This window comes from Abramis brama (genome assembly GCF_963993115.1).
Source record: "Abramis brama genome assembly, chromosome: 25".
Classification (NCBI taxonomy): Eukaryota; Metazoa; Chordata; class Actinopteri; order Cypriniformes; family Leuciscidae; genus Abramis; species Abramis brama.
Window position 1 is genome coordinate 7,529,472 of NC_139987.1, and position 23,323 is coordinate 7,552,794.

At 38.3% G+C, this 23,323-nt stretch overlaps 2 protein-coding genes across 3 annotated transcripts in view; one reads left to right on the forward strand and one right to left on the reverse strand.

Annotated features, from left to right (window-relative positions):
* Positions 1–846: 846 nt before the first annotated feature.
* On the forward strand, positions 847–19,221 carry plpp1a (phospholipid phosphatase 1a). Of its 2 annotated transcripts, none has more exons than XM_084104402.1 (6): positions 847–1,292; positions 7,017–7,168; positions 10,487–10,767; positions 13,186–13,243; positions 14,825–15,001; positions 18,716–19,221. In XM_084104402.1, the coding sequence occupies exons 1-6, from the start codon at positions 1,235–1,237 to the stop codon at positions 18,833–18,835; spliced, it is 846 nt and encodes a 281-aa protein (XP_083960528.1). In that variant the 5' UTR covers positions 847–1,234; the 3' UTR covers positions 18,836–19,221. The 2 variants fall into 2 exon arrangements, with proteins under 2 accessions (XP_083960528.1, XP_083960527.1); XM_084104401.1 differs by lacking the exon at positions 7,017–7,168 and adding an exon at positions 3,725–3,879 and having other exon boundaries at positions 875–1,292.
* mtrex (Mtr4 exosome RNA helicase) overlaps positions 19,098–23,323 on the reverse strand; it is a 41,460-nt gene continuing 37,234 nt past the window's right edge. The window contains exons 25-27 of the mRNA XM_084104400.1: positions 22,996–23,158; positions 21,881–21,985; positions 19,098–19,513 (exon numbers count right to left, since the gene is read on the reverse strand). Coding sequence (XP_083960526.1) covers positions 19,461–19,513; positions 21,881–21,985; positions 22,996–23,158 — 321 coding nt within the window. The 3' untranslated portion in view covers positions 19,098–19,460. The remainder of the gene's footprint in view (positions 19,514–21,880; positions 21,986–22,995; positions 23,159–23,323) is intronic.

Consider the following 23,323-nt stretch of genomic DNA (forward strand, 5'->3'; position numbering starts at 1 on the left):
CATGCATACCTGAAATAATATACAGCATTGTTTAATTTGTATCTTTATTCTATTGTAGGCCTATTTATTTATGCTACTGCTTCTAATGTTCTAATTCATTTTATTTCTGACTATTGCAACAAATTAAGCTATACCTCATAAAAACATACATTGTGTTTTTAAAGTAAATTTTGAAGTAGGCTATTTTTATTATTATTATTTTTTGACCATGGTGGGCTATCTACTTTGGTATCGAGTATCGTGTAGGCTACTTTTGGCTACTTATCGGTATCGACTCTACTCGATTTTTGGTATCGTGGCATCACAGCTACTAATTACATATTCAACAGTGTAATTAGATTACTGTTGTAATTCTATCTAAAAAGTAAACCCATTACTTGTTTCTAAACCCTATATTAACCTCGACCAGTTCAACAATACAAGGATATACATGAAACTGCACTTTTAATTCTTTCAAATAAATAAAATAAAATTCCTTAAATTATTCTTGAACCGACCAAAGTATTTAAATGAAGGTTACATTAAAAACATACATTTGATCATTAGACGTTGCATTTTGATGTTATATCCACTACTGTTTTATAAAGGCTAAGGCTAAATTGTTTTAGTCTACAGTACCATTTAATACAATTGCATCAGAAAAAAGAATAATCTCTTACTTAACTGTCATTAAAAGTAATTAAATGACAGTAATTAATTACTTTAGTTACAACCAAAACTGCTAAGTAGGTTTATGTATATTTTTTCTTAGATCGACTCTACGGTCGTTTCTGGCTACTCAAGATATAGCCTAGATTAAATTATATGCGTTGATGGGCGTGGTCAGAGGGGCGTGGCTAATGCTGAGAGACGCGATTGGCTGTACTAATCCTCAGCTGTTGTCCGTCATGACAGCGAGGTTGAAGCTCTCTGCACTGGCAGTGAGAGTCCGAAGACACCCGAGACATCAATATACCGGCTCGCCATCGCTTATTCTTAACCTCATGCGGTGAAATGGTCATCTTATCTAAGGAACTACAACCAAGTAGCTCGCTCTACCTCCTCTCCGGCTGATTACTTGTCGTCATTACGCAATCAATGTTAAGAGTGTGTGAGCTCGCGTTAGTGCGCGTCTCTTTCAGCAGAGCTCTAGAGGTGGACTCTCCGTTAGGCTGTTTACTGTGGGAACACTGAGGAGGACGCCTTAAATAAACCCTTTATCTTCATAACTGACACACAGAAGGACACTGACACGATGTTCGAAGCCAGAGGAATCCCCTTTATGTTGCTTGACATCGCGTGCCTAATACTCGGTAAGCATCATTTTGTTAAGTACGTTACTGTAGCCTACTTTTTATTTAATTAATTTGAATCGATATTGTTTTGACTGCAGTATAGCGGAGTGACAAATATAACCTGTTTATGCGTTCAGAAGTGCTGTACAGAAAGATTTTAAAGGCATACTAAAGGCGTATCTGGACGTGTCAGTTGTTTTAGATGTTGCCTTGCACGTTTTTTAATTGCATGAGATTCAACATTGCAACTGTAGTAGCCTCACTTACACAATAACCTCGTAAGACACCCATAATGTGCGTCATAATGCACACTGGAGCCCTCGTCATACACTCATCTTGCGTTATCAACTTTTCCCTAATAACAGGGCGTTACCTTTATGCAGAGCTTCTCTTATGCACAACAATGGCACGTGAAACTCAACTGAAAATCCTTTAAAATCCATCGAGAAACCCTACAGCTTTTTTAAACAGCAACCCATATAGGCCTACTCTACTGTAATAATGTATAGGCTATTGTTGCATGGTAGTGTAATATATACTACCCCGCATTCTCTCAGAGAATTTTCCATTTTCCCGAGAACAGTTCAATTTGGCAACGAGCCCCGGTCTCCCTTATATCACATAATAATGTGATTTATTCCTATAAAATTATTTTTAAATCCTTATTCAAATATTAACAACAGACTGAACACTTCATGGAAATTCATTGGTCAAAATATGTGGGAACCGTGTAATATAATTCTTAATTATTATATGCTTAATCTATTCGGTCCCCAACAGGCTACTGAGTCTTACAGAATTTATGATGGAAGTTTTGATCTGTGTTTTTTTCCCCATGCACTTGGAGATTTTAAAAAATATGTTTTTACACAAAGAACAAACAGATTGGCCTTTCCACAAAGTAGCCATCTGAGTCATATGAGGGATGTTCGTTCTTGTCCTTTGATAGATGTACCAAGACGGAGGAATGATTTTAGTCAGCATTTTATAAGCATTATTATTAAGGATGATAAAGTATAATATCCCAACACATATGCTGGTTATTTTTCTCATTTAAAAGTTGCTTTTATGGCTGTCAAAAGCTGTCACACTCGTGTGTCACGTGTCTTTCTTCTTTACAGGGAAGCCTTATTGGTTTTTGCATTCGCAAATGTATATTTACATAACCACTGGTATCACCTAAACTCAAACTATGAGACTACACACAGAAGAACAGATCAGAACTGATGAGTTTAAACACAGAAGACCGTCCCACTAGTGTTGGTTTCGACCCTATTGGCATTTACAATGGGGCTTCAGTGGATCTCAGAACAATTAAGTTTTACCTCAATTCAGCTCTTCCTTCTTTCAGGCTTGAGCAGCCAGCTTTATCTATACGTGTGCGTATGTCACATGCACTCAGCGTCAGTAACAGACCCCATAGTCTTTACTGGGAGAGGAGCCTCAGGTTCTATGAATGAGGGTTTGTGTTGTTTTCCCATGATGGTTTGCAACAATAGCCCGATGCTATAGAGGACTCAAAGTTTACATATGAGCTCTCATGTTAGACTTTAAACCGTCAGGTCGCATTAGTGCAATACGGGAATGATAAAGACATTAGCGTCAGCTAAAATTTAAGAGGCTGTAAGTGACAATAGCAATGTGTCTGGTACGAGCACTAAGAAAGGATGACAGAAAGCATTTACATTGGAAAATAAGTGTTTGAAGTGTGGTTGTGGTCAATTTAGCCCTTGGATTTGGAAGATGGATTATGAAATTAGCACCATTCAAAAATATATTTAAAATATAATACATAAATACATGTCATTGACCCCTTGTAAATCACTGTCATCAGTCACTGTTGGCTTTACATATTTCACTTCAAAATAACAGATATTCAAGAGTAGGTTTACACGACAATGATGTACTAAAAACGGAAACGTTTTTCCTTTGCATTGTCAAAATGATCCCGTTCACACGGATCTGTGAAAACGACTAAAAATGCTGTATTATTCATGCCAGGCCAGTAGATGGCGATGTCACTTTGTAAAGAAACACTACTCATCTATAGACTGAACACGTAAACGCATGATGTCCCCGATGTTTTTGGAGATTACACGGAGATAATAACGGTATCGTTTTCAATAACTTGAATTTTTAAACACGTTATCAAAGTTAGCATTTTCTGGCCACCAAAACGCTGTTGTCGTGTAAATGAACGGACAAAACGCTTAAAAAGTTTTCCGTTTCGGTTGAAAACGGTGTCGTGTAAACAACAGCCCCTAAGTCTAGTACACCACCTGTCTTTTCTGAACAAGCTTTCTCATTATGATCCCATATCCATTATGTAATTCTTATCTCTTAGGTGGCAGCAGCCAATCATCAACACTGGAAATCAGCCCTTGCGTTTGATTGGTTGGTAGACCCTTTATGGAGTTGTTAACCCATTGTTAACCCTTCTTTACCTACAGCCGGCCTCCCGCTTGCAGCGTTTAACCTGGGTAAAATCAAACCGTATCAGCGGGGCTTTTTCTGTAATGACGAGAGCATCAGCTATCCCTTCCACTCCAGCACCGTCACCTCCACTGTGCTCTACACAGTGGGCTTCACACTTCCCATATGTAGTGTAAGTAATCCCAGAGACAGTAGCATATACACACTACATGCCCAGCGTCCTCCCTCAAAAGTCTGTAGTGCACTCGAGCTTGTTTCAAGGGATTCATCTTGAGAGTTTAATTGACTATTGCAGTCACAGGAAGTGGCCCTTCATTGTAAATGAACAAACAGTCAAATAGACACCGAAGAGCAGCTGTTTCAACATGACTCCTGACCACTGAACAGGTGCAAACTGCAATTTCAGTAGAGCTTTGTTTGGTGGATCGAAAGCAGCTGTTCAAGTCACTTCATCTGTGATCGCATTACGCCGTCTAACATTGTGTCTACACTGGAAGAGAGAGACCACTGAAGTTGTCCACACTGGAAGTATCAATGGAGGAGTCAGCTGTGGGCCCAAGCCTACACTGAAAATTCTAATTCCTTAACTTTGCATGGGTTATTTTATAATAGCAAAATAATGTTACACTTAATGATACATGTGGAGAACAAATTTCTGTGTGAACTCTTTAGGGACGCACAGTATATCAGTGTAGTATCCGTTATTGGGCAATTTTAGATTTTTTAAAAATTATACACATTGTTTGATATTGGACATTTATTAGTGCATGCACATTTCCACTATTTTTTATTTACAAAGTTAATCGTTTTTTTTAAATCTCTAATTTAAATTTAATTTTAATGTTCCAATTTTTATACTGCATATTCTAACATTGTGACGCCTAGATTCACATGTACTGTAGCATTTACGACAATTGTTTTTAGTTATTTTTTTATTTTTATTTAGACAAAATATTTTAGAATTTTAATATCAGGCCATTTATTGATAATCGCCCATAATATAAAAATAATTATCAGCCCTAATTTACATCGAAAGCTACAATTAATTTAAGAATGATTTTTACGTATTTACAAAGAAACACTTTCTACTTGTGTTTAAAAAATGAGGACCAATGTTACTTACCAATCATAACACTAGGCCTTATATATTAAACATGAGCAAAACTAATTTCTTTGTAAATGTGGAAAACAAAAAAAACATGATATGCATGCATACAGTTAAAAACAAAAGCTGACAGGTCAGAGACTTAACAAGCTGGCTCATTCAGAAGTTATTTACATACATAACAAATAATATTCATCTTTTGTAAATAAAATTATTCCATTTCAGACAACTGGGGAAAATAAAATACTGGTGTATGTCAAAGATAGAAACCATAAACTAAAGGTGTGACAAAAAAGACACTTCCAATGTAGACTGTGTATTGTGATGGACTACTTGCGTCCGGTGTAGACATCGTGTTGGGATTGAAGAAATTTCGCCAGCTCTAATAGGGATACTCTGGGCATGTTGCTTGTCATCAACTTCTTAGCCAAGGATGTCCACCAAGTACAAGAAATTGCCTTTAGCTGTTTCAGATTAGCTCAGGTTTGAGGTATTTTGGGGTTTGAATTTAAACGCACCCTTCTTCAATGTTTTTTTTTTTTCAAATTAGGCAGAGGTTTCTTGGGTTTACCCACCAAACCACAGAAACATCCTGAATATGTTTAGGAAGGGTCACCGTTTAGTCACAAGTCAAGTACTCATGTTCATGCTTTTATGTCAAGTGTTTGCATCAAAACAGTTTTAACACAAAATTCGGCAAAAAAATGAAATAAATAAAACTCGCCCCGATTGAAGGCGTATCTGGGATATTGTGATCAGTCTGGAATGTGATAACAGTGGATAGTTAATATCTTCTGGAGCACAGATGCCATAGTTTTGCCTTTAAAACATTTCTCCAAAAGTTTCAGCAATACTTTCCTTGATTAACCCCAAATGACATCACTCTCATGATTGAGAAAACCTCAAACTTCCCATAGTGCAAGATTTGGGTTTGACCTCTATGTAAGCAGCCCTCAGCTTCCACTCGCCTGCCAAGTCGCTTCAGGCTGCATGAAAATGATGATCTAAACGAGCGATCCGTCCGCCGTGAATGTTACACCGATGCTCCCAATGACTCTGAAATCCTATACGTTCAGACAGCGCATCACAGACCATGACAATGCAGCTTTCACCGAAGATAGCAAGAAGATACGGTGTAATGTTAGGAGACTTCAGGTAACCTGCTCTGATCCACATGGCAGATTGAGCGGTTCATGGACGTTCACACGCACACAAATGTCTCAGCAGACCATATTCACTGCATGTTGGGTAAATGTCTTAATCTCTACCACATGCTTTGCTGCCACGCTTGAGTAACCTTCATGTCCCCAACAGGCTTGTAAAGTTTCTGCCGGTCTCACCACGGTCACCCTTTCTGCGCTTTTCTGATGTTTATGTTGCCACTTTAATGTTTAACTGTGGTGGAGCAGCATTTAAAAGCTCTTTTATAACATGATGGTGTGAAAAACCACAGGAAAGGCATATTTAGGGACTATAAAGCCTTGTTCACACTTGGAAAATTATAAAGCGACCCAGTGTCATTCATCGTCAGTGTTTAGCGAATGTGGCGACTACCAGTGGTAGATTGGTCTCCTGTGATATACTGTAGTCATGACTTGATAAGACTGAGAACTTAATTTTACTGTAAGTGTTTATGATGTTCAATATACTCTGCCCACATACAGTGATATAATAAAATGATGCATGGAAAACCATGTCAGCAACCTCAAGCAATAAAATCGCTGTCAGTTGTGAACAGGGCTTGAGAGAGAGAGAGAGATTTCACACCATCTGTTTATCAGAATGTTCTGACGTACAAATACTCAATGTTTTGACAAGATCTACCATCACCATAGCGTGCTGTTGAATAGTTTGAGCTATTTTTGGCCCATTCCACTTCCCCTGTTGACCTCAAAACCAATGGAGAATGAAAACAAAGCAATAAAACGCATTTTAACAAGAATAGCCTGCATTATGCAAAGACAAAGTGTAACTTTTAGCTAAATTCAGCCGGGGCTGCCACACCACAACACGCCATTTTCTAACCCTTTGTTCATTATGTGTTCAAGTAGAAAATCTAATGTCTGTCTAACCCACAGCTTTCCTTTCTGTACGAGCACCTCCCTGAGGAGAACGCCATTTGCTTGAATTGGGGAGAATAGGGTACGAAGCACACTTTTAACCTTTGTTTTTTTTCTCTCTCTCAATGCTTCTTTTTTTGCTAGTGGGACTTCCATTCGCAATACTCAATATACAACACAAAACATTCAAACGAGGATTTTTCTGTAACGATGACTCTATCAAGTACCCATATAAAGAAGACACCATTTCCTATCAGTTAGTAGGAGGAGTAATGATTCCTATCACTGTGGTTTCTGTAAGTGCCCGCCTGTTTGTTACTTACAGCTCACCCCTCTCTCCTCTCATTGTGCCTCTAATGTTTGTGTGCTTCTCTGGTCAGTACGACTGTTCTCGTGCCAGCTTAAGAAACAGAACTTTAAGATGTAACCACAGTACAAAGGACACGCAGTCCTGTAGATAGAGGCTTAAAGGGATCGTTCAATCACATATGAACGTTCTGTCATCGTTTAGTCACCCTGTTCCAAACCCGTATAATGTACTTTTTTCTGTTGAACACAAAATGAGAAGCTTTGAAGCAATTTCATTCTGTCCAATCAAAGCATACAGTGACCAGAAGCTGTCAAGGTCCAAAAAAGTGTCAGAAGTGCTACATCTGGCTCATGTGCTGTATTCCAAGTCATCTGAAGTCATACAGTAGCTTTGTGTGAGGAACAGAACCGAAATTAAATTCTTTATTCACTGACTGGATGTGTTTGTTACGAGGCGTTGTGATTTCAAACTTTGCACATTGAAATCTTGGAATATCTGTTTACACCTGGTATTAAAGTCGGCATGAAACGGAAGTTGAGATTGTCATTTTTTCCTTGTTGTGACGTATATCCGAGTGAAATGGCTTCAGAAATTAGAAAAAAATGTAGGGCGGGGCTTGATTTCGTCCTTCGGGAATTGATTGGATCGTTGGAGGTTGGGCGTTGCAAACAAAATAGAGGCAGATTTGAATGCCAGTTAGTTTACATTCAGTTGTGGAGGATTTCTCTCCACCGGACTCCCCACCGTTACCTTCCCATGAAGGATTTTTTATTGAGGAGCCCGGCGATGAGAACGAGGACGAGCAGCTAAATTTACAGGCAGGAATCAGCCCATATTTATATGAGCCTCTCGCAAACCAAGATAATTCAAGTCAAGTTCACCCTCGAGAGCATCTCGACATGTCCGAATGGTAGGCTGCTATCTATCTTAAACACTGATAGCCGCACCCTCATCGGCTCTGGCCGCACCCTTTCGCCATGGCACGTGACCAAAAGAGAAGAGAGGTCGTTTCGAGGGGGGAGGGAAGGGTAATGTATTTGATTAAAGATTATAAGGGTACATGAATTTTAAAAAAATAATGAAGTGCACAGATAAATCATTTATAATAAACACTACAATATTACATATTAATAGAAGATTTGTCAAATTTGATTTCATGCCGACTTTAAGATGCGTTTGGGTCGATCTGATCATTAGTAGAGGAGGAAGACACATAGCTGTTTACATCCGTCTCTTTTGTCCACTTTCAACCACATCTGTCCTGTTTTTTTCGAGGGGAGGGTTTATGGATGGGGAAATTTTTTTCAGATCTTTCAATCTAATGGTCAAAATAAGTTCGAACGCATTCGACCTCATGAGGGTTTACACTATGAAAGCAATCCGGTCTGATGTGTTTTCGACTACCTCTGGAAGTGGTCAAAAGTGACCAAGCTCAAAACGTTTTTGACCAAGATTACACTTGTATTTAGAGTCAGCTACTTCTGATCAGATCGACCAAAATGCATCTTAATACCAGGTGTCTTAATAACAGGGCCTTGGAGTCACATGGACTGCTTTTATGGTTCTTGACAAAGTCCTGACAGTTTCTGTGTTCTTTCAGTGTTTGGAAAAGATGAGCATTCTTGTCAATTTCTCCAGTTGTCCCTTGAAAGAAAGGAACAATTGGATGAACTAACATTTACAATTTAAGCCATATTTGACTTTAAAGTACTTAAGTGGAAACAATGTTTTCTGGTCTTCCACCCACATATATTCTCTCATATACCACAGACAGTCTTGTGGTGAGACGGTTAGACTAGAGTTGGAGACACTCTCTGTGGATACATCTCATAGCTGTTTCATTAATGCAGGCTTTTTATCTTGTTGTGATACCATCTACAATTTCAACATTGTCCTTTTAAGGGTATTAGAAAAATATGTTTAAACTGAGCTTACATATTATGGTTAACATTAATAAGTATGATACATACTTATACACACATCTGTATAACCTCACAGTCACCCATGTGAGCTCAAAGCACATGTCCCTCTGCGTTAATGTTTTTAAAAATGTTTGATTTAGGTTACTGCTAATGTATATTTTGAAAATGCAGAGTTCTACGTATTTTAACCTGCATATTTTAGTAAAGGTAAAAAGAAAGCACAACAAATTGTATCATCTTAATATATATATATATATATATATATATATATATATATATATATATATATATATATATATAATAAAACTCCTCAAAACTACAGAAACAAATGCTTCTTTTTTTTAGCTGTTTAGAGGAGCTAAAACTGTATTACCGTCACTAGACCGAGGTCAGTGTAGACACTAGGGCTGCACAATATATCGAAATTATCGAAATATCGCAAATGTATATATCGCAATATGCATATCGCAACAGCTTGCAATAACTGGGGTCATGAACTAAAGACAAAGAGAAAATCACTCACTGCTCTTAGCTGAATAACTTTAGTAGCTTTAATAAGAATCAGTATTTAATTCATACAGTGAAAACTAAGCAGTGTTTTATTTTTACATTTGATTATTCAGTTTCTGTTGTTAAATAAACCTAATGTAGGCCTACCTGAAACCCTAAACCGCGTGGTTTACACTGATGTTAAAATAACACTTCTTATGCTACAGTAAAACACTGCTATTCACTTTCAGAAGCTGTAGGGATGTTTTCTTGTCACAAAAAGAACGTGAAACGTATGTAGGTTATATCATTTTAAATATATTTGAAAGATAATTTAAGTTTATTTTACACACTTTAAGCATTATCGTATCGCATATCGAATATCGCATTATTTAATGAGTTATCGCCATTTTTCTTCAGTATCGTGCAGCCCTAGTAGACACCATATAACGAGAGAGACGGAAGTACAGTCCATTCAGTAAGTTGTACTGATGTGTACTTCATTCTTGATTGTTCAGTTGATTAGATTCGAACTAGATTTGAGCTATGGTTGTCTGGTTGTACTGTTGTCCCATCCCTCACAGCCTTATTAACGTCAAATTAAATATGGTGTCTACTCTGATCGAGGCTAACAGGGATAACCTCTAAAGGAGGCAATGCAAACATGGGTAACTGTGATGTTAGGGACATTTTAGGGAAATTCCTGTGATAGCTGCATTGTCAAGTGCTTCTACTCTTCGATCTTGTCTTCTATTCTTGTACGTGTGGACATCCTTGTGAGAAACAATCCTCAAATATCCTCATATTACAAATACGTAACTGGTTGTAACAAAATTATTGACTTCACCAGAACAAAGAAAAGTAATGCTTCATTGCTTCCTCTCCCATCACAGATGATCATAGGGGAGTGCCTTTCAGTCTATCTAAACCGCATCAAATCAAAGTCTTTCTGCAACAGTTATGTGGCCTGTATCTATAAGGCCATTGGCACCTTTGTGTTTGGTGCCGCCATGAGCCAATCACTCACTGACATTGCCAAGTATTCAATTGGCCGACTGCGGCCACACTTCCTGGATGTGTGCAAACCGGACTGGTCGCAGATCAACTGCACAGGAGGGGCTTACATCAAGGACTTCAACTGTACTGGGGACAAAACCAAGGTCAATGAGGGAAGGTAGGTAACACTTCCTTTAGGTTCACTAGTTCACCATTCTTCACAGGGGTAGCCAATCTTGCTCTTGGAGGGCCACTTTCCTGCAGAGTATAGCTCTGACCTGCTCTAACATTTGTCACTGGGCTGTGTTTCCCAAAAGCATTGTAAGCCTAAGTTGATCGTAGAGACCATTTGTGGTAATTGTTCTGCGATCAACTTAAGCTTACGATGCTTTTGGGAAACACAGCCCTGGAAGTTTCCAATTAACCTAGACCTTGATCAAAGACCTTGATTAGTTGGTCAGTGATTAGTTGGGTCAGGTACATTTGGGGTTGGAGATAAACTTTGCAGGGAGAAGACACTCCAGAAGTGGGATTGGACACCCCTCCCTTAATTCATAAATTAATTAATCTGTTACATTTATATAACGCTTTTCTCTGCACTCAAAGTGCTTTACATATGGAAGGGGGAATCTCCTCAACCACCACCAATGTGCAGCATCCACCTGAATGATGCGACGGCAGCCATGTTGCGCCAGAACGCCCACCACACAACAGCTTTTCAGTGGAGTGATGAAGCTAATCAGTATACAGTATATGGGGATGATTAGGAGACCATGATGATGGACAGAGGCCAATGGACAAATTTTGCCTGGATGCCGGGGTTACACCCCTACTTTTTTCCGAAGGACATCCTGGAATCTTTAATGACCACAAAGAGTCAGGAACTCGGTTTAATGTCTCATCAGAAGGACGAGACACACTACTGCAGGGTTGTCCAATATTTCTCCTGGAGGGCCAACTTCTAGCAGAGTTTAGCACTATCCATAATTAACCACATCTGAACCAGCTAAACCAAGTTCTTGAGGATCACTAGAAACATCTAGGCTGGTGTGACGGCGCTAAACTCTGCAGGCCCTTCAGGAGCAGAATTGGACACCCCTGGACTATTGCGTATCCTGCTCTGGATGTGAGAGTTGTTGTAAGAAAGGGAAGTTTGTCCTTGAGGTGGAAGTAGGAATCCTTCAAATTTGTTCTTTAATCTGGTTCCATCCTGGAAACTTCCTAACCAGTCTAGCCTGCATCTGCATACATTATTAGACAAGCTTGTCCCTTAAAATGACTTGCCGTCAGAACATTTTTGGACAGATGGATTCTACATGGAATTAGGCATAGTTGTAAAGATTTACAGGAAGGTGTCTTATTAGCAGAACCAGTTCAGTTGTGTTCTCAAGTGTGCCATGAGTTCTTTGTATCTGGCATTGAGAAGAAACTCCCTCATTAACATTGAAATGAAGGGCTTCTTCTGAAACGTTTATTGTGAACCCTTTTGGGTCAGTTGGCCACCCAGGCGCTTGGTGGAAATCTGTGGTTCACACACTGTAGTGGTCTCTAATCCTGTGGTAAACCATTTCAGAGCACGCAGGGTTTCTGTTTGGGTTCATGGGACAGACTCAAGGCCAGCAGAATCCCAGGACCTCTCAGAATGCTCTCATTTAACATAGGTGTGGTTCCCATCTCTCTCACCTCTTTAGTGGTTGTCTAGTGTTTGCCTAGGAGACGATGCCATTTATAGAACAAATAACGAGCAGTATGGGTCTGAGCCCAGAATAACCCGGATCACCTTTCACACGGGAGTGTTCTCCTCTGGAAAAAGGGATCTTCTCACTAGGCAAGCAAGTATATTTGCTTGTAAAAGGAGTGAGAGAGTCCTCTAGGTCAAGTAAAACAGTTCAAATATCTGAAGCATGTCTTAATTTCTATGAGTCTGTTGCCCTTTAGTGCAGATTTGTCCTCATGCAGATCAGTCACATTCAGTCTGCAATGCTTTATTGTAGCTTCTCCGCCTCACAGATAATTCACTTTAGCTCTACTTTGTCTCATGACTGGGTCTGTAATTCAATCAGCAGGAATATTGAAGATCTGGCCTCATCATGTTCGCAGTGGTTGACTATGGCAGTCAGTTCAGTGCTGCTTGTATTCTTCCAGATTTATTTGCCGTCATTCACTAGGCGGATACTCCTAGTCGACAAGTGGTCAAACCTTAAGTAAACAGGAACACACAAAAGCCTGCCGGATAGCCAGACCACCCTCCCTCTCTGATGCTTCCCGTACTTCCCCTGCCCCGACCCCACCGGTCAACACACGTCTCCCCCAAGCATGCCTTTATCACCCGGAAAAGGGTGTGTGTGTGTGCTTGCTTTTGGTAAAGGGACTGTTTTATGGGACCAAATGGGACAATGTAAATCTTCACCCAGCCTAGGGTTCAGTGTTAAGATTCCATTTGTCAAAGTAATTGTTATTTTGTTTTTACAGAGTTGCAAAACAAATGTCAGCTTCGACTTAAAGGCTTCATGCTGTTGCACAAGCACATGTTTACATGTATTAAGTAGTTAACAGCCCTTCTGCGTTACCCACATTGATTTTTTTTGTTTTGCAGACTCTCGTTCTACTCGGGTCACTCCTCTTTCTCCATGTACTGCATGTTGTTCCTGGCAGTAAGTGTATTTTCATTATTCTTTGCATGTCCTTTGTCAGGGGTGCAGTTCACCCAAACGTTAATATTCTGTAATTTACTCACCCTCATGTCGTTCCAAACCTGTATGAATGACTTTCTTCTGTAGAACATATAAGAAATATATATTTTTATATCCCATACAATGAAAGTCAATAGGGTCCAATGGTATTTTGGACCCCACTGACTTTCATTTAATGAACAAAGAGTTTAATTATTCTTCAGAACATCTGTTATGATAAAGATAAAAAGGAGTGCAGGTTTGGAACAACAAGAGGATGAGTAAATGATGATGGAATAATAATTTTTGTGTGGATTATCCATTTAAATTAAACTTTGTTCTCAATTCTATAGAGTATTCTTGTACTGTATGCAGTACTGATGTCCTTGATTAATCAGTTAACATTTAAACCAAAATGTTACATAACCGAATAACAAACCAGAACCAAAATGGTCCAGTGAATTGAGTGACCAGGAAATGGGATAAATGTATGTAGATTTGATTTACAACATAGATTTTTCCATTGGAAAATCCCCATTATGTCACAGTGCAGTGTATTGATTCTGTAGAGCAATCTTAAGATTATTATGTCATTATGCTTAACTTCTCCATTACAGCCTAGTTAGCAAACACAACCTACCATAATCTTATCATGAGAGTATAAGCTTTAAAGACATGCAGCCAAAGTTCACAGCACACTTGACCCGGGGTCAATGTTCAGCAACACTCAGAAAGATAACATTGTACTATTTTTTGTGTTAAAATGACCCCTCGATACTGAAATGAACTGCCTAACCACGTTCAAATTTAGATTACAAGCATTAACCACATACATTTAAACCAGAAACGATTCTTGAGCTTGTGTGCACTTTTTAAAGGGGGTAATTTTAGAGATCTCCAAAGATTTCTGGGAATCTTTGCCCAGCGTGGGGGATTTCGTCCCATCAACTTGTCAAAGTAATCCTTAGTTTGTGTTAAGAGTTGCTAAACAAATGTCAGCTTTGATTTTAGGTTTTCAAAACAGTTGCACAAGCACGTCTACATGTAGTGGTAGTTAAACAGCCCGTGTTTTGCCCACATTGACTCCTTGTTGCAAACTATCGCTCTACTCGGATCACTCCATCAAACCTCTAAATGAGTAATGAATTTGACAACAAGACCTGTAATGTGATCGCATGATGATTAAAATTTTATGATAATCTACATTTCTTGGAAGCTCAGCATAGCCAACTAAAATTACTTGACTTGGTTCCTGTTAAAGGAAGTATTTACTTTGTTGGTGGAGCGGATGAATGTGGCAGCTTTGATGCGGCATGCCAGAATTTTAGGTACACTTCCCTTGAGCATGAGATGAGAAAAATAAGCCATTTCATAAACAGGAAAAAATTGGTTTCATGGTATCTGTAATAACATGAAAACAATACACACACACACAACACTTGCTAAAATAAACTTGACAATGTTAATGAAGTCATCAAGTCACATGTGCTGTGAGTTTGGCAGGCAGCATATTTGAAATCGCCCTCATATTCAATAAGCTTGAACAGCCTTTCTTTCTCAAAGCTTTATCTTCAAGCAAGAATGCAAGCTGAATGGGCACGGCTCCTTCGACCCACGCTCCAGTTCTTCCTGGTCGCCGCCTCCATCTATACAGGACTGTCCCGTGTGTCAGACTACAAACACCACTGGAGTGATGTACTCACAGGCCTCATACAAGGAGCCATCGTGGCTTTACTAGTGGTGAGTGATTGACCACAAATTGACCAAAATACACCCAAAAATTAAGTCACTTGTCCTCACATTTATGAATGTAATCTCTGTGTAACAGAATCAGTATTATTTTAGATTTTTTTAATTAATGTTATACTAAAGTACTTCATATTTTGCATTAGCTTTCATTTTTATAGGTTCTTTCGTGTACATACAACGTTGTCAAAACGATTCCCATTCACACAGTTCCACAAAAATGATTAAAAACACTATTATTCATGCCAGGCCAGTAGGTGGCGATGTAACTTTGTAAAGAAACACTACGCACCTATAGACTGAACATATAATACGCATGTGAATGACGTCACCGTTTTCACAAATTCAAGTTGTAGTAGTTTACACAGAGAGAATAACAGTATTGTAAACTTGCACTTTGAAACATGTTTTCGAAAGTTTGCATTTTTAGGCCCCCAAAACGCTGTTGTCGTGCAAATGAACAGCCAAAACGCTTACAAAAAGTATTTTTTACTTTGTTACTGTACTTAAGTTAATTTTTCAGGTATCTGTATTCATTCCAAAGCATTATATCAAACTTTTTACTCCACTACATTTTATAAAAACATGTTCCTCATTAGTCTGAACCGAAGAAATCGTCATTTGCTCCGAGATGTGAACGAGCTTGATTCTTTTCACGAGTTCGCATCGGTTCTCGAGTCAACAACTCACTGAATCAAGTGATCTGGTCAGAGCGGAGATCCTTGGAGCTTGAGTGCACGTGACTAACACCACAAAAAGTTACTAATGCCGAATTTTAGGATTTATTTTTGTTAATAAAATCATATTTAGGTTACGACTGTCAGTTGTTTCTGACCTAAATCTATTGTAAAGGGGTGAGCTTGTTTAAGCATGCTTTGGGTTCTAAAAACTATGCAAATGAACAGGGGCGTGTCTAGAGCATTTTCAGTGGGGGGGCATGCTGGGGCATGCTGGGGCACTGCCTCCAAACGGGGTGGCCGCCAGTGACCAAAAAAAAAAAGCTAAATTCTACAGTATATTACGTAAATCCTATTGATTTTTTTTTTTTTTTTTTTTACTTGATCGCTTACTTGTAAACTTGTAACTTACTTGTAAACAAATGTAGTAATAAAGCACATTTTTGATTAATTTAGTTTTTTTGTCATCTCTGTATATATCCATTAAGTTAAATTTGAGAGCCAGTGTTTATTATTTTTAGTGTTTTCATAAAACTAACAAGTTTATAAAATAAAAGCAATTTTAATAATGAGCAATTTTAAAAGCAGAAACGATGTCAACTATTTTATTTTAATTAGTTTGGCCATTACAATATACAGTAGTTTTATTCACAATCTCTTTCAAATAATAATAAATAAATACCCCCACTGTAATAATTCAAATGGTTTGGCCAAAACATCATAGTGTTTCATTCAACATTTCTTTCAGGTTAATTTACAAAAAAGCTGAGTAACACAGAGTTAAAGTTTTAGCACTGTAACAGTTCAAATGAAAACACCACAGTTTAAAAATAAAATATGGAACCATTACATTGTGCTCTGCTAATATATTAAAGAACAGTCTTTAGTTTATAAACAATAAAAACAGTAGCAGAAAGAGAGGAAAACAGTCGAAAAAGAAAGAAGGCAGACCTCAACTAAAACAGCTGGATTTTTCTGTTTTGGTGGTGACTGGCAAACCGTCTAACAAAATCATCTAGCGCTAAGTCAAGACATTTGGCTCTCCTCACCTCAATGCTTACGGTGTATGGCGACAAATCAATGCCAATATTCACGGAGCGCACAACTGATGCTGGCGCGCAGTAAATTACATTCGCGAGAGGATTTACTGATCTACACGCGAGGAAACGGGAACTCGCGAGCTCATTCAAACCCTGTGCGCGCGCATTACATCTCCTCTGCACGCAATACAAGCCCTCGCGCGCGCGCATGATCATTCCCCACGCTCTCGCGCTTAATCTCCTCTCGCCTGCTGATTTTGCTCGCTCGAACACTTTTATTTTTGGCAGTCGAGGGGCGGGACTTACTGTTTTAATAACCTCAAATGTCATTGGATTCTCCCCCTTTTCCGGAAGTCAGTTGTGATTTGACGCCTGTCCAATGACCCGTAATTCACTTGACTTCAGACATGATATTTGTTTTATTTATTTATATTAATGTTTAATGTGATTTAATGCATTGGTAAGAATAGATTCTTACCAGATACTTTATTAACATAAAGTCGTTCTAGTGATTGCATTGTGTGGTTTAGAGATATTTACAGACTGTATGACACATTTCCATTAGCATTGTAAATCTACCAAAATTCTTATACATTTTTACATTTTATTTTTATAACACTATGATTTGTGTTATTGGCATTAAAATATCTAAAAGAAATTGGAGAAAACTGGGAATGCAAAGTCATATTTGCTGTAGTTCACCACTACATTACCACTATACTCCCATTAACCACTATTAACTTTACCCAACCAAAATTATATTGGATTTGAGAACCTCAGAAATGTAAAAAGTGTCCATTAAATAGTTGTAAATATAACAAGGGCTTTGGATGAAAGATAAATTACTTGTTTATATCAATAAGCAAGAGCTTTTTGTTATCATCCTGTGTATTACTATTATGTCAATTTTGAGTGGTTCATTATATTTTCTATTAAATGTAAAAGGGGTTCTTCTGGTAGCATGAATTTATTTTTATTTATTTTTGTAGATATTTTATGTTCAGATGGGGTGTAATCATTCATGCTGTGTACTGTACTTGCCTCATACTTTATCTTATTTGGTTATTCGCTTACAAAAAGTTAGATGATTAATATCAATATATAATGTTGTAATATCTACTTTGCTGGGTTTAATAATTTGCTGGGTTCAGTTTTGTTCTCTGTATTCTGTAGCAAATTCTGAAAAGGCATTTGTAAGCTATAATTAATGCTGTGTACTGTATCTTAACTTGAGAAGGCAGAACCCCTTTTACATTTAATAGAAAATAGGCTAATGAACCATTTATATTACGTAAAAAATGTATAATAATTTTGGTAGATTTACAATGCTAATAACCATGGAAATGTGTCATTACAGTCTGTAAATATATCTTAACAACACAATGCAATCACTTGTAAGACTTCCTGTTAATAAAGTAGCCTATCTGATAAGAATCTATTCTATATTTACAATGCATTAAATCACATCACACATACATTATTATGGGGTGGCCAATCGAATTTCAGGGGGGGCCAGTGCCACCACGTAGACCCGCCCCTGCAAATGAATGCCCATTTATCTCCCCTGCTGTTATTTTTCAAATGATATAAAACTAGTATGTTTGCAGAGTTCCTCTTGAAACAAACATTTTGGCCTGTAACCCATTTAAGCTCCACCTGTGTTAGTACATTTACTCCCTATTTGCAAAATAAATTTAAAGTTATTGATTTTTAATGTAAAATTAACAAGTAATATTTTATTAGGGCACCTGTACGTTAACTCAAGTACTTGATTTGTGTACTTTGTCCTCCACTACTCAAAACAAGGTCAAAATCTGTCAGTTTTGTAGTCCAGCAGCCTCAAGTCCTCAATGCAACTTTGTTTGTGTTCCACAGGAAACAGATAAATATGGGTTTGAGTGACACAAGTGTTATTTTCTTAATACAGAACATTAATATTTCAGGCTCCGCCACTGTGACTAAATGACATCACCTCCTCTCACACCCTACAGGTTTTCTGCGTGTCGGATTTCTTCAAAAAGAAAGTCGAACCTCAGAAAGAGGCCGAGATCCCACACACCACCTTACAAGAGACGCCGACGAATGGAAATCATTACGAGAACCCAAGCTAAGCGCTAACGAACGAGAGGGGTTTCAGCGTGCACCCACTATGAGGGCAGACCACTAGAGTGGAAACCTGTGAATGTAACCTTGCTTTTCAATGTTCTCCAGATACCCCTTTATGGGGGTCCGTTTATGGACGCTGTCCCACGTTGCCTTGGCTGGACTTGCTTCTGCTGCTACCACAGCTTCCTGTGTATCTCCAAAAACTAATATAAGTGTATCTCTATTATGCCACAAAAGAAAACTTTTTTATCTGTATGAAAAAAAGAATCACTATACAGACTTTTTTATTAAAATTGTTAAAACTGTATGTACAATATATTGCGCTTTTATGATGAAAACAAGAACCCATTATGCTCGTTGATGAACAAATAAAACAATAATGTTCCATGTACATTCTGTCCTCCTGTGTTTTGATGCAAATGAACAATGGCTTAAAAAAAAGGAACTGGCAAAAACGAGCAGTAAAAAAAACAAAACAAAAAAAAACATTATGCCCATTGATGAACACAAAAGAATTATGTTCCATGTACATTCTGTCTTTCTGTGTTTTGATGCAAAATGAACAATGACAAAAAAAAAAAAGGAACTAGGAAAAGCGAGCGGTCAAAAACAACACCACCACGACAGGATTCACAGGTAAAGACTGGCAGCAAACACGATATCCCTCTTAATCTTTGTTATACCTGTGAAAAACAAGAAAGAAAAAAAAGTTTTAAAATGAAACCCACAGCCACCCTCAAAACACTGATATAAGTGGAAACTGGAAAGGCAGTGTGCCTAGTGTGCTGCCTATCTAGACAGCATGTTGAGGAGTCGTAGACGTGCTGCACGACACTTCAGGCTGCTCCATTAGGTATACCTCATTTTGGCCAACGTTCCCCTACTATTCCCTACATCAGGAACTCTAAGCAACAGCAGCCAATGGAATGGCAGAGGCGTTCGGTTGCGCACACGCGACCCTAACGGTTCCTTCCTGACATTCTACTGTAACCGTCTACTATGGGAGGAGAGCTGTTATGTTGCATTTTAACTATGTCATTTATGTACATCATCTGCATGTCATTTATGTACATCATCTGTATATCATTTAATGCCAAAAGCAACTCTTCACACATTGTTTTGTACTTTATCAATGCTAAATTACGCCATCCTGTTTATTGCTTCTTATGTGTTCAAGTCATCCTTTTCAATTTATGAAGCCAATGTAAACTTTAGCCTTACATATTATATTGTTATATTACAATGCTATCATATTTTGTGCAGGCAATTATTAGCTTACTAGAATAGCCTGAAAATATCACTGCTAAATAACTATATTGTGTATAGTTAATAAGTTAACTATATAAGTTATACAAGTAATTCAATTTAAATATTGTGTTATTCCGTCATATTTCTCACTGACACTCGCAGTCCTCCTGTGTCTACCGCACGCCCGCACCCGACACGTAAATATTATTCCACCTGTTACATAAAATATTAGCGTGTCACCCACGGGTACCTTCAACATAAGTCCGCATGCAGGACTCAACATAAGGGTATAGGGGGCGAATTGGCATATTTTGCATATCTTTTATAGAGAGTCCCACAATGCATATTGAAAAGTACTGATAATGCAATCCAATTAAAAATGATCAGCTATTTACTTGACGTTTGTCTGTGCTGTACATTTAGACTTGTTAAAACTATCGGCAAGTAGCTTAATAACATACTAACATTCAAATGTATTGGAACTGATTTTGACCTACATATTTGATAGCAAATCAAATACTAAATTAGCTTAGCAGCATGCTAACATCCAACTAGATTGGAATTGATTTTGACATTTGCTAGCTTATTGAATAAAGTGTAATTGGATTTAGCAACATGCTTAAAACAGTGTATTGGAATAAATTTTGAGCGATTTTTATGCTTAACACGTTATTAGCTTAGCAATATGCTAACAAGTCTCCCACTTCTATCTACATGTGTAGATCATTTGCGCAGGGCGTGTAGTGCATAGATATCATATATAAACGCTAGATGTCTTATGGCGCAGTCACTTCCGGCATCACCGTTCGGCCATCTTGTCACAGTGAAGCTGTGAATTAAGGTGAGTGATCAGCATGCACACAAATCCTCTTATCTCGCTGAAATCTTGACGGATTTACAAACGGTTTGGTTTCTTACAAACGTTATTAACGTGGCTATAATTACGAATGCTTGAACATGTATGTTATAATTATTCATATGTATGCAGTGTATGTATGCAGTGTCATAACTACATCTGACATTTATAACAAACCAAACCGTTTGAAAATTGGTAGAAAATTTAGCAAGTTATGGTTATTTAAAAGTACATGCACCATTAAACGAGTGAGCGAGCTCCCTGTGGCAAGATGGCCGCCACGTGCGGACGTTGACCTCCATTGGCCAGCAGTGCGCACGAGACATCTAGCGTTTATATATGATATCTATGGTGTAGTGTAATTACATGAACAATGATGCTCATGGCTACACAAGTGGAGTTTAACGTGTCGTTGCATTAGGGAAAGTGTCAGATGGCAATTCATAATGACAAACGTTAGCTCTTCTATAGTTTTCCCTTTCATGCTAACTATGACCAATTTAGTTGAAGTGGACATGTTCATAGCTAGTTACCTAAACACTTCTGGTTTAATGGAACAGAAGGGAAGGGAACTCTAGTGCCCCCTTGAGTATGGAGGTCTGTTACAGCCATATGAATGCAAAAAGCATGCGTTCGGCATGTTCAAGATATTTAGAATTGCATAAATGACTTCTTTCAGCTCAATAGGTTTTAAGGGGGAAAAAAAGTCTGTTGTAAACAGTCAAAACACTGAGCAGCCATATTAACATGATCTTGGATTGTGGCTTTATAGTTAACGTTATCTTATATCTCAAGCCCACAGGTTCACAGAATGTGATCAATAATTCAAACTTTCCAAGATGCTTCACCAGTCAAGTGCTTAAAGCTGCCCACAATAAACTGGATACTCTGCACATGGCTCTATTTAGCTGAATGAGTCACACCACGAGTCTACAGCATGTCCTACCCATTGCAAACTTGTTCTCCAGCTCCGTGTTTCCAATGGCCTTGGCCGCCTGGCACATCTGCCTCATGAGCTCCTCCAATCTGCGCATACAGCGGATAATACTGCCTGAGAGAGAGAGAGAGAGAGAGAGAGAGAGAGAAAAAAAAAAAGAGTAAGTCCTCTCTGTGCTCACTACATACCAATCACATATGGTCATTTTCAGTGCTTGTAACCCATAGTTCCAATGTCCAGTTGCATTAGAAATGTTTATCTCTAAGAAACCTTTCTTGGCACAAGGGGCTTTACTGGCATGATGTTCCAAGATCTCCAATGAGACCAATCCAGTACGAGGTGAAAGGGGGATGGAAAGAGAATAGGGGAACTTCTAAATTTTTCATATAACATTTCTCCCTGACCACAATTTATCACTACAAGTGCTCTGCTGTTTGCTAATGCACACGAACACAGCCAAAATCTCACTCAGGGGCTGGAGCACGGACACATGGGGATTTTTATTTTTTGACAGAAAGACATGAGATCCGTGTTTCAAGGCTCGCGTCATGCTGCGGACACGGCCAAATCTCAGAGCAGAGGCCTCTGGACAAGACATGCTGAAGAGACGTCTTAAACACTTTCATTTCCCAACATGTCTCATGCTGTACTTAAGTCTGGACCAACAACAACATCGCCGATTCCCACTTTTCTCACAACCTAATTACATTTGTTCATTTCTGGGAAACAGAAGATATGAAAATAGTCTTTTTATAGTAGAACTCAAACAAGCCATTGTCGGGAAATAGAGCTGGCCAATATGGGTAAAAAATATAAATATTTTTTTCCCAAATATCAATAGTTGTGTTAGCTAGTGCATTAAAAGTGTAATTTCTCCCCCAAATACGGAGAGCCATAATGGAGCAGACAGCCACTATAATACTGATTCAAAAAATAAAAAAAGTAAAAAAAAGGTAATATACAAATATAACAAAAAAATAAATACATACCAAATGAAATGTCATTCTATGTACCAATACAACTAATATTTAATAAATCAATTAAATCGCAAATATGTGAAAGCTTGACAAGCAGAAATGCAGTATTTTTGTGACGGCTGACAGTTGTTCTGAGGGAACTAGTACCTTCAAACACATCTGTCATTTTGCATATCTGAGCGAACGAGGAGCCGTTGGCCCAGGTGTAGACCACATCCATCAGGTGCGGGCGGAACTGGTTCAGGTAAGTGTCCTCGTTCACGTCCAGCTTGGCCTCTGCGGACACCTTAGCAATTCGCTTGGCACATTCCTACAACCACAACAGCAGAACACACACATTCAAGACAATACAGGACAACTCCCACCACAGCCAATTTGGCTTCAGAAGCTTGGAATATTATGTAAAAATGTGGATTTAGATTTATCGGCCAAAATATATGTTATCCGCTTTTAAATATAATTAAATATCGGCTAT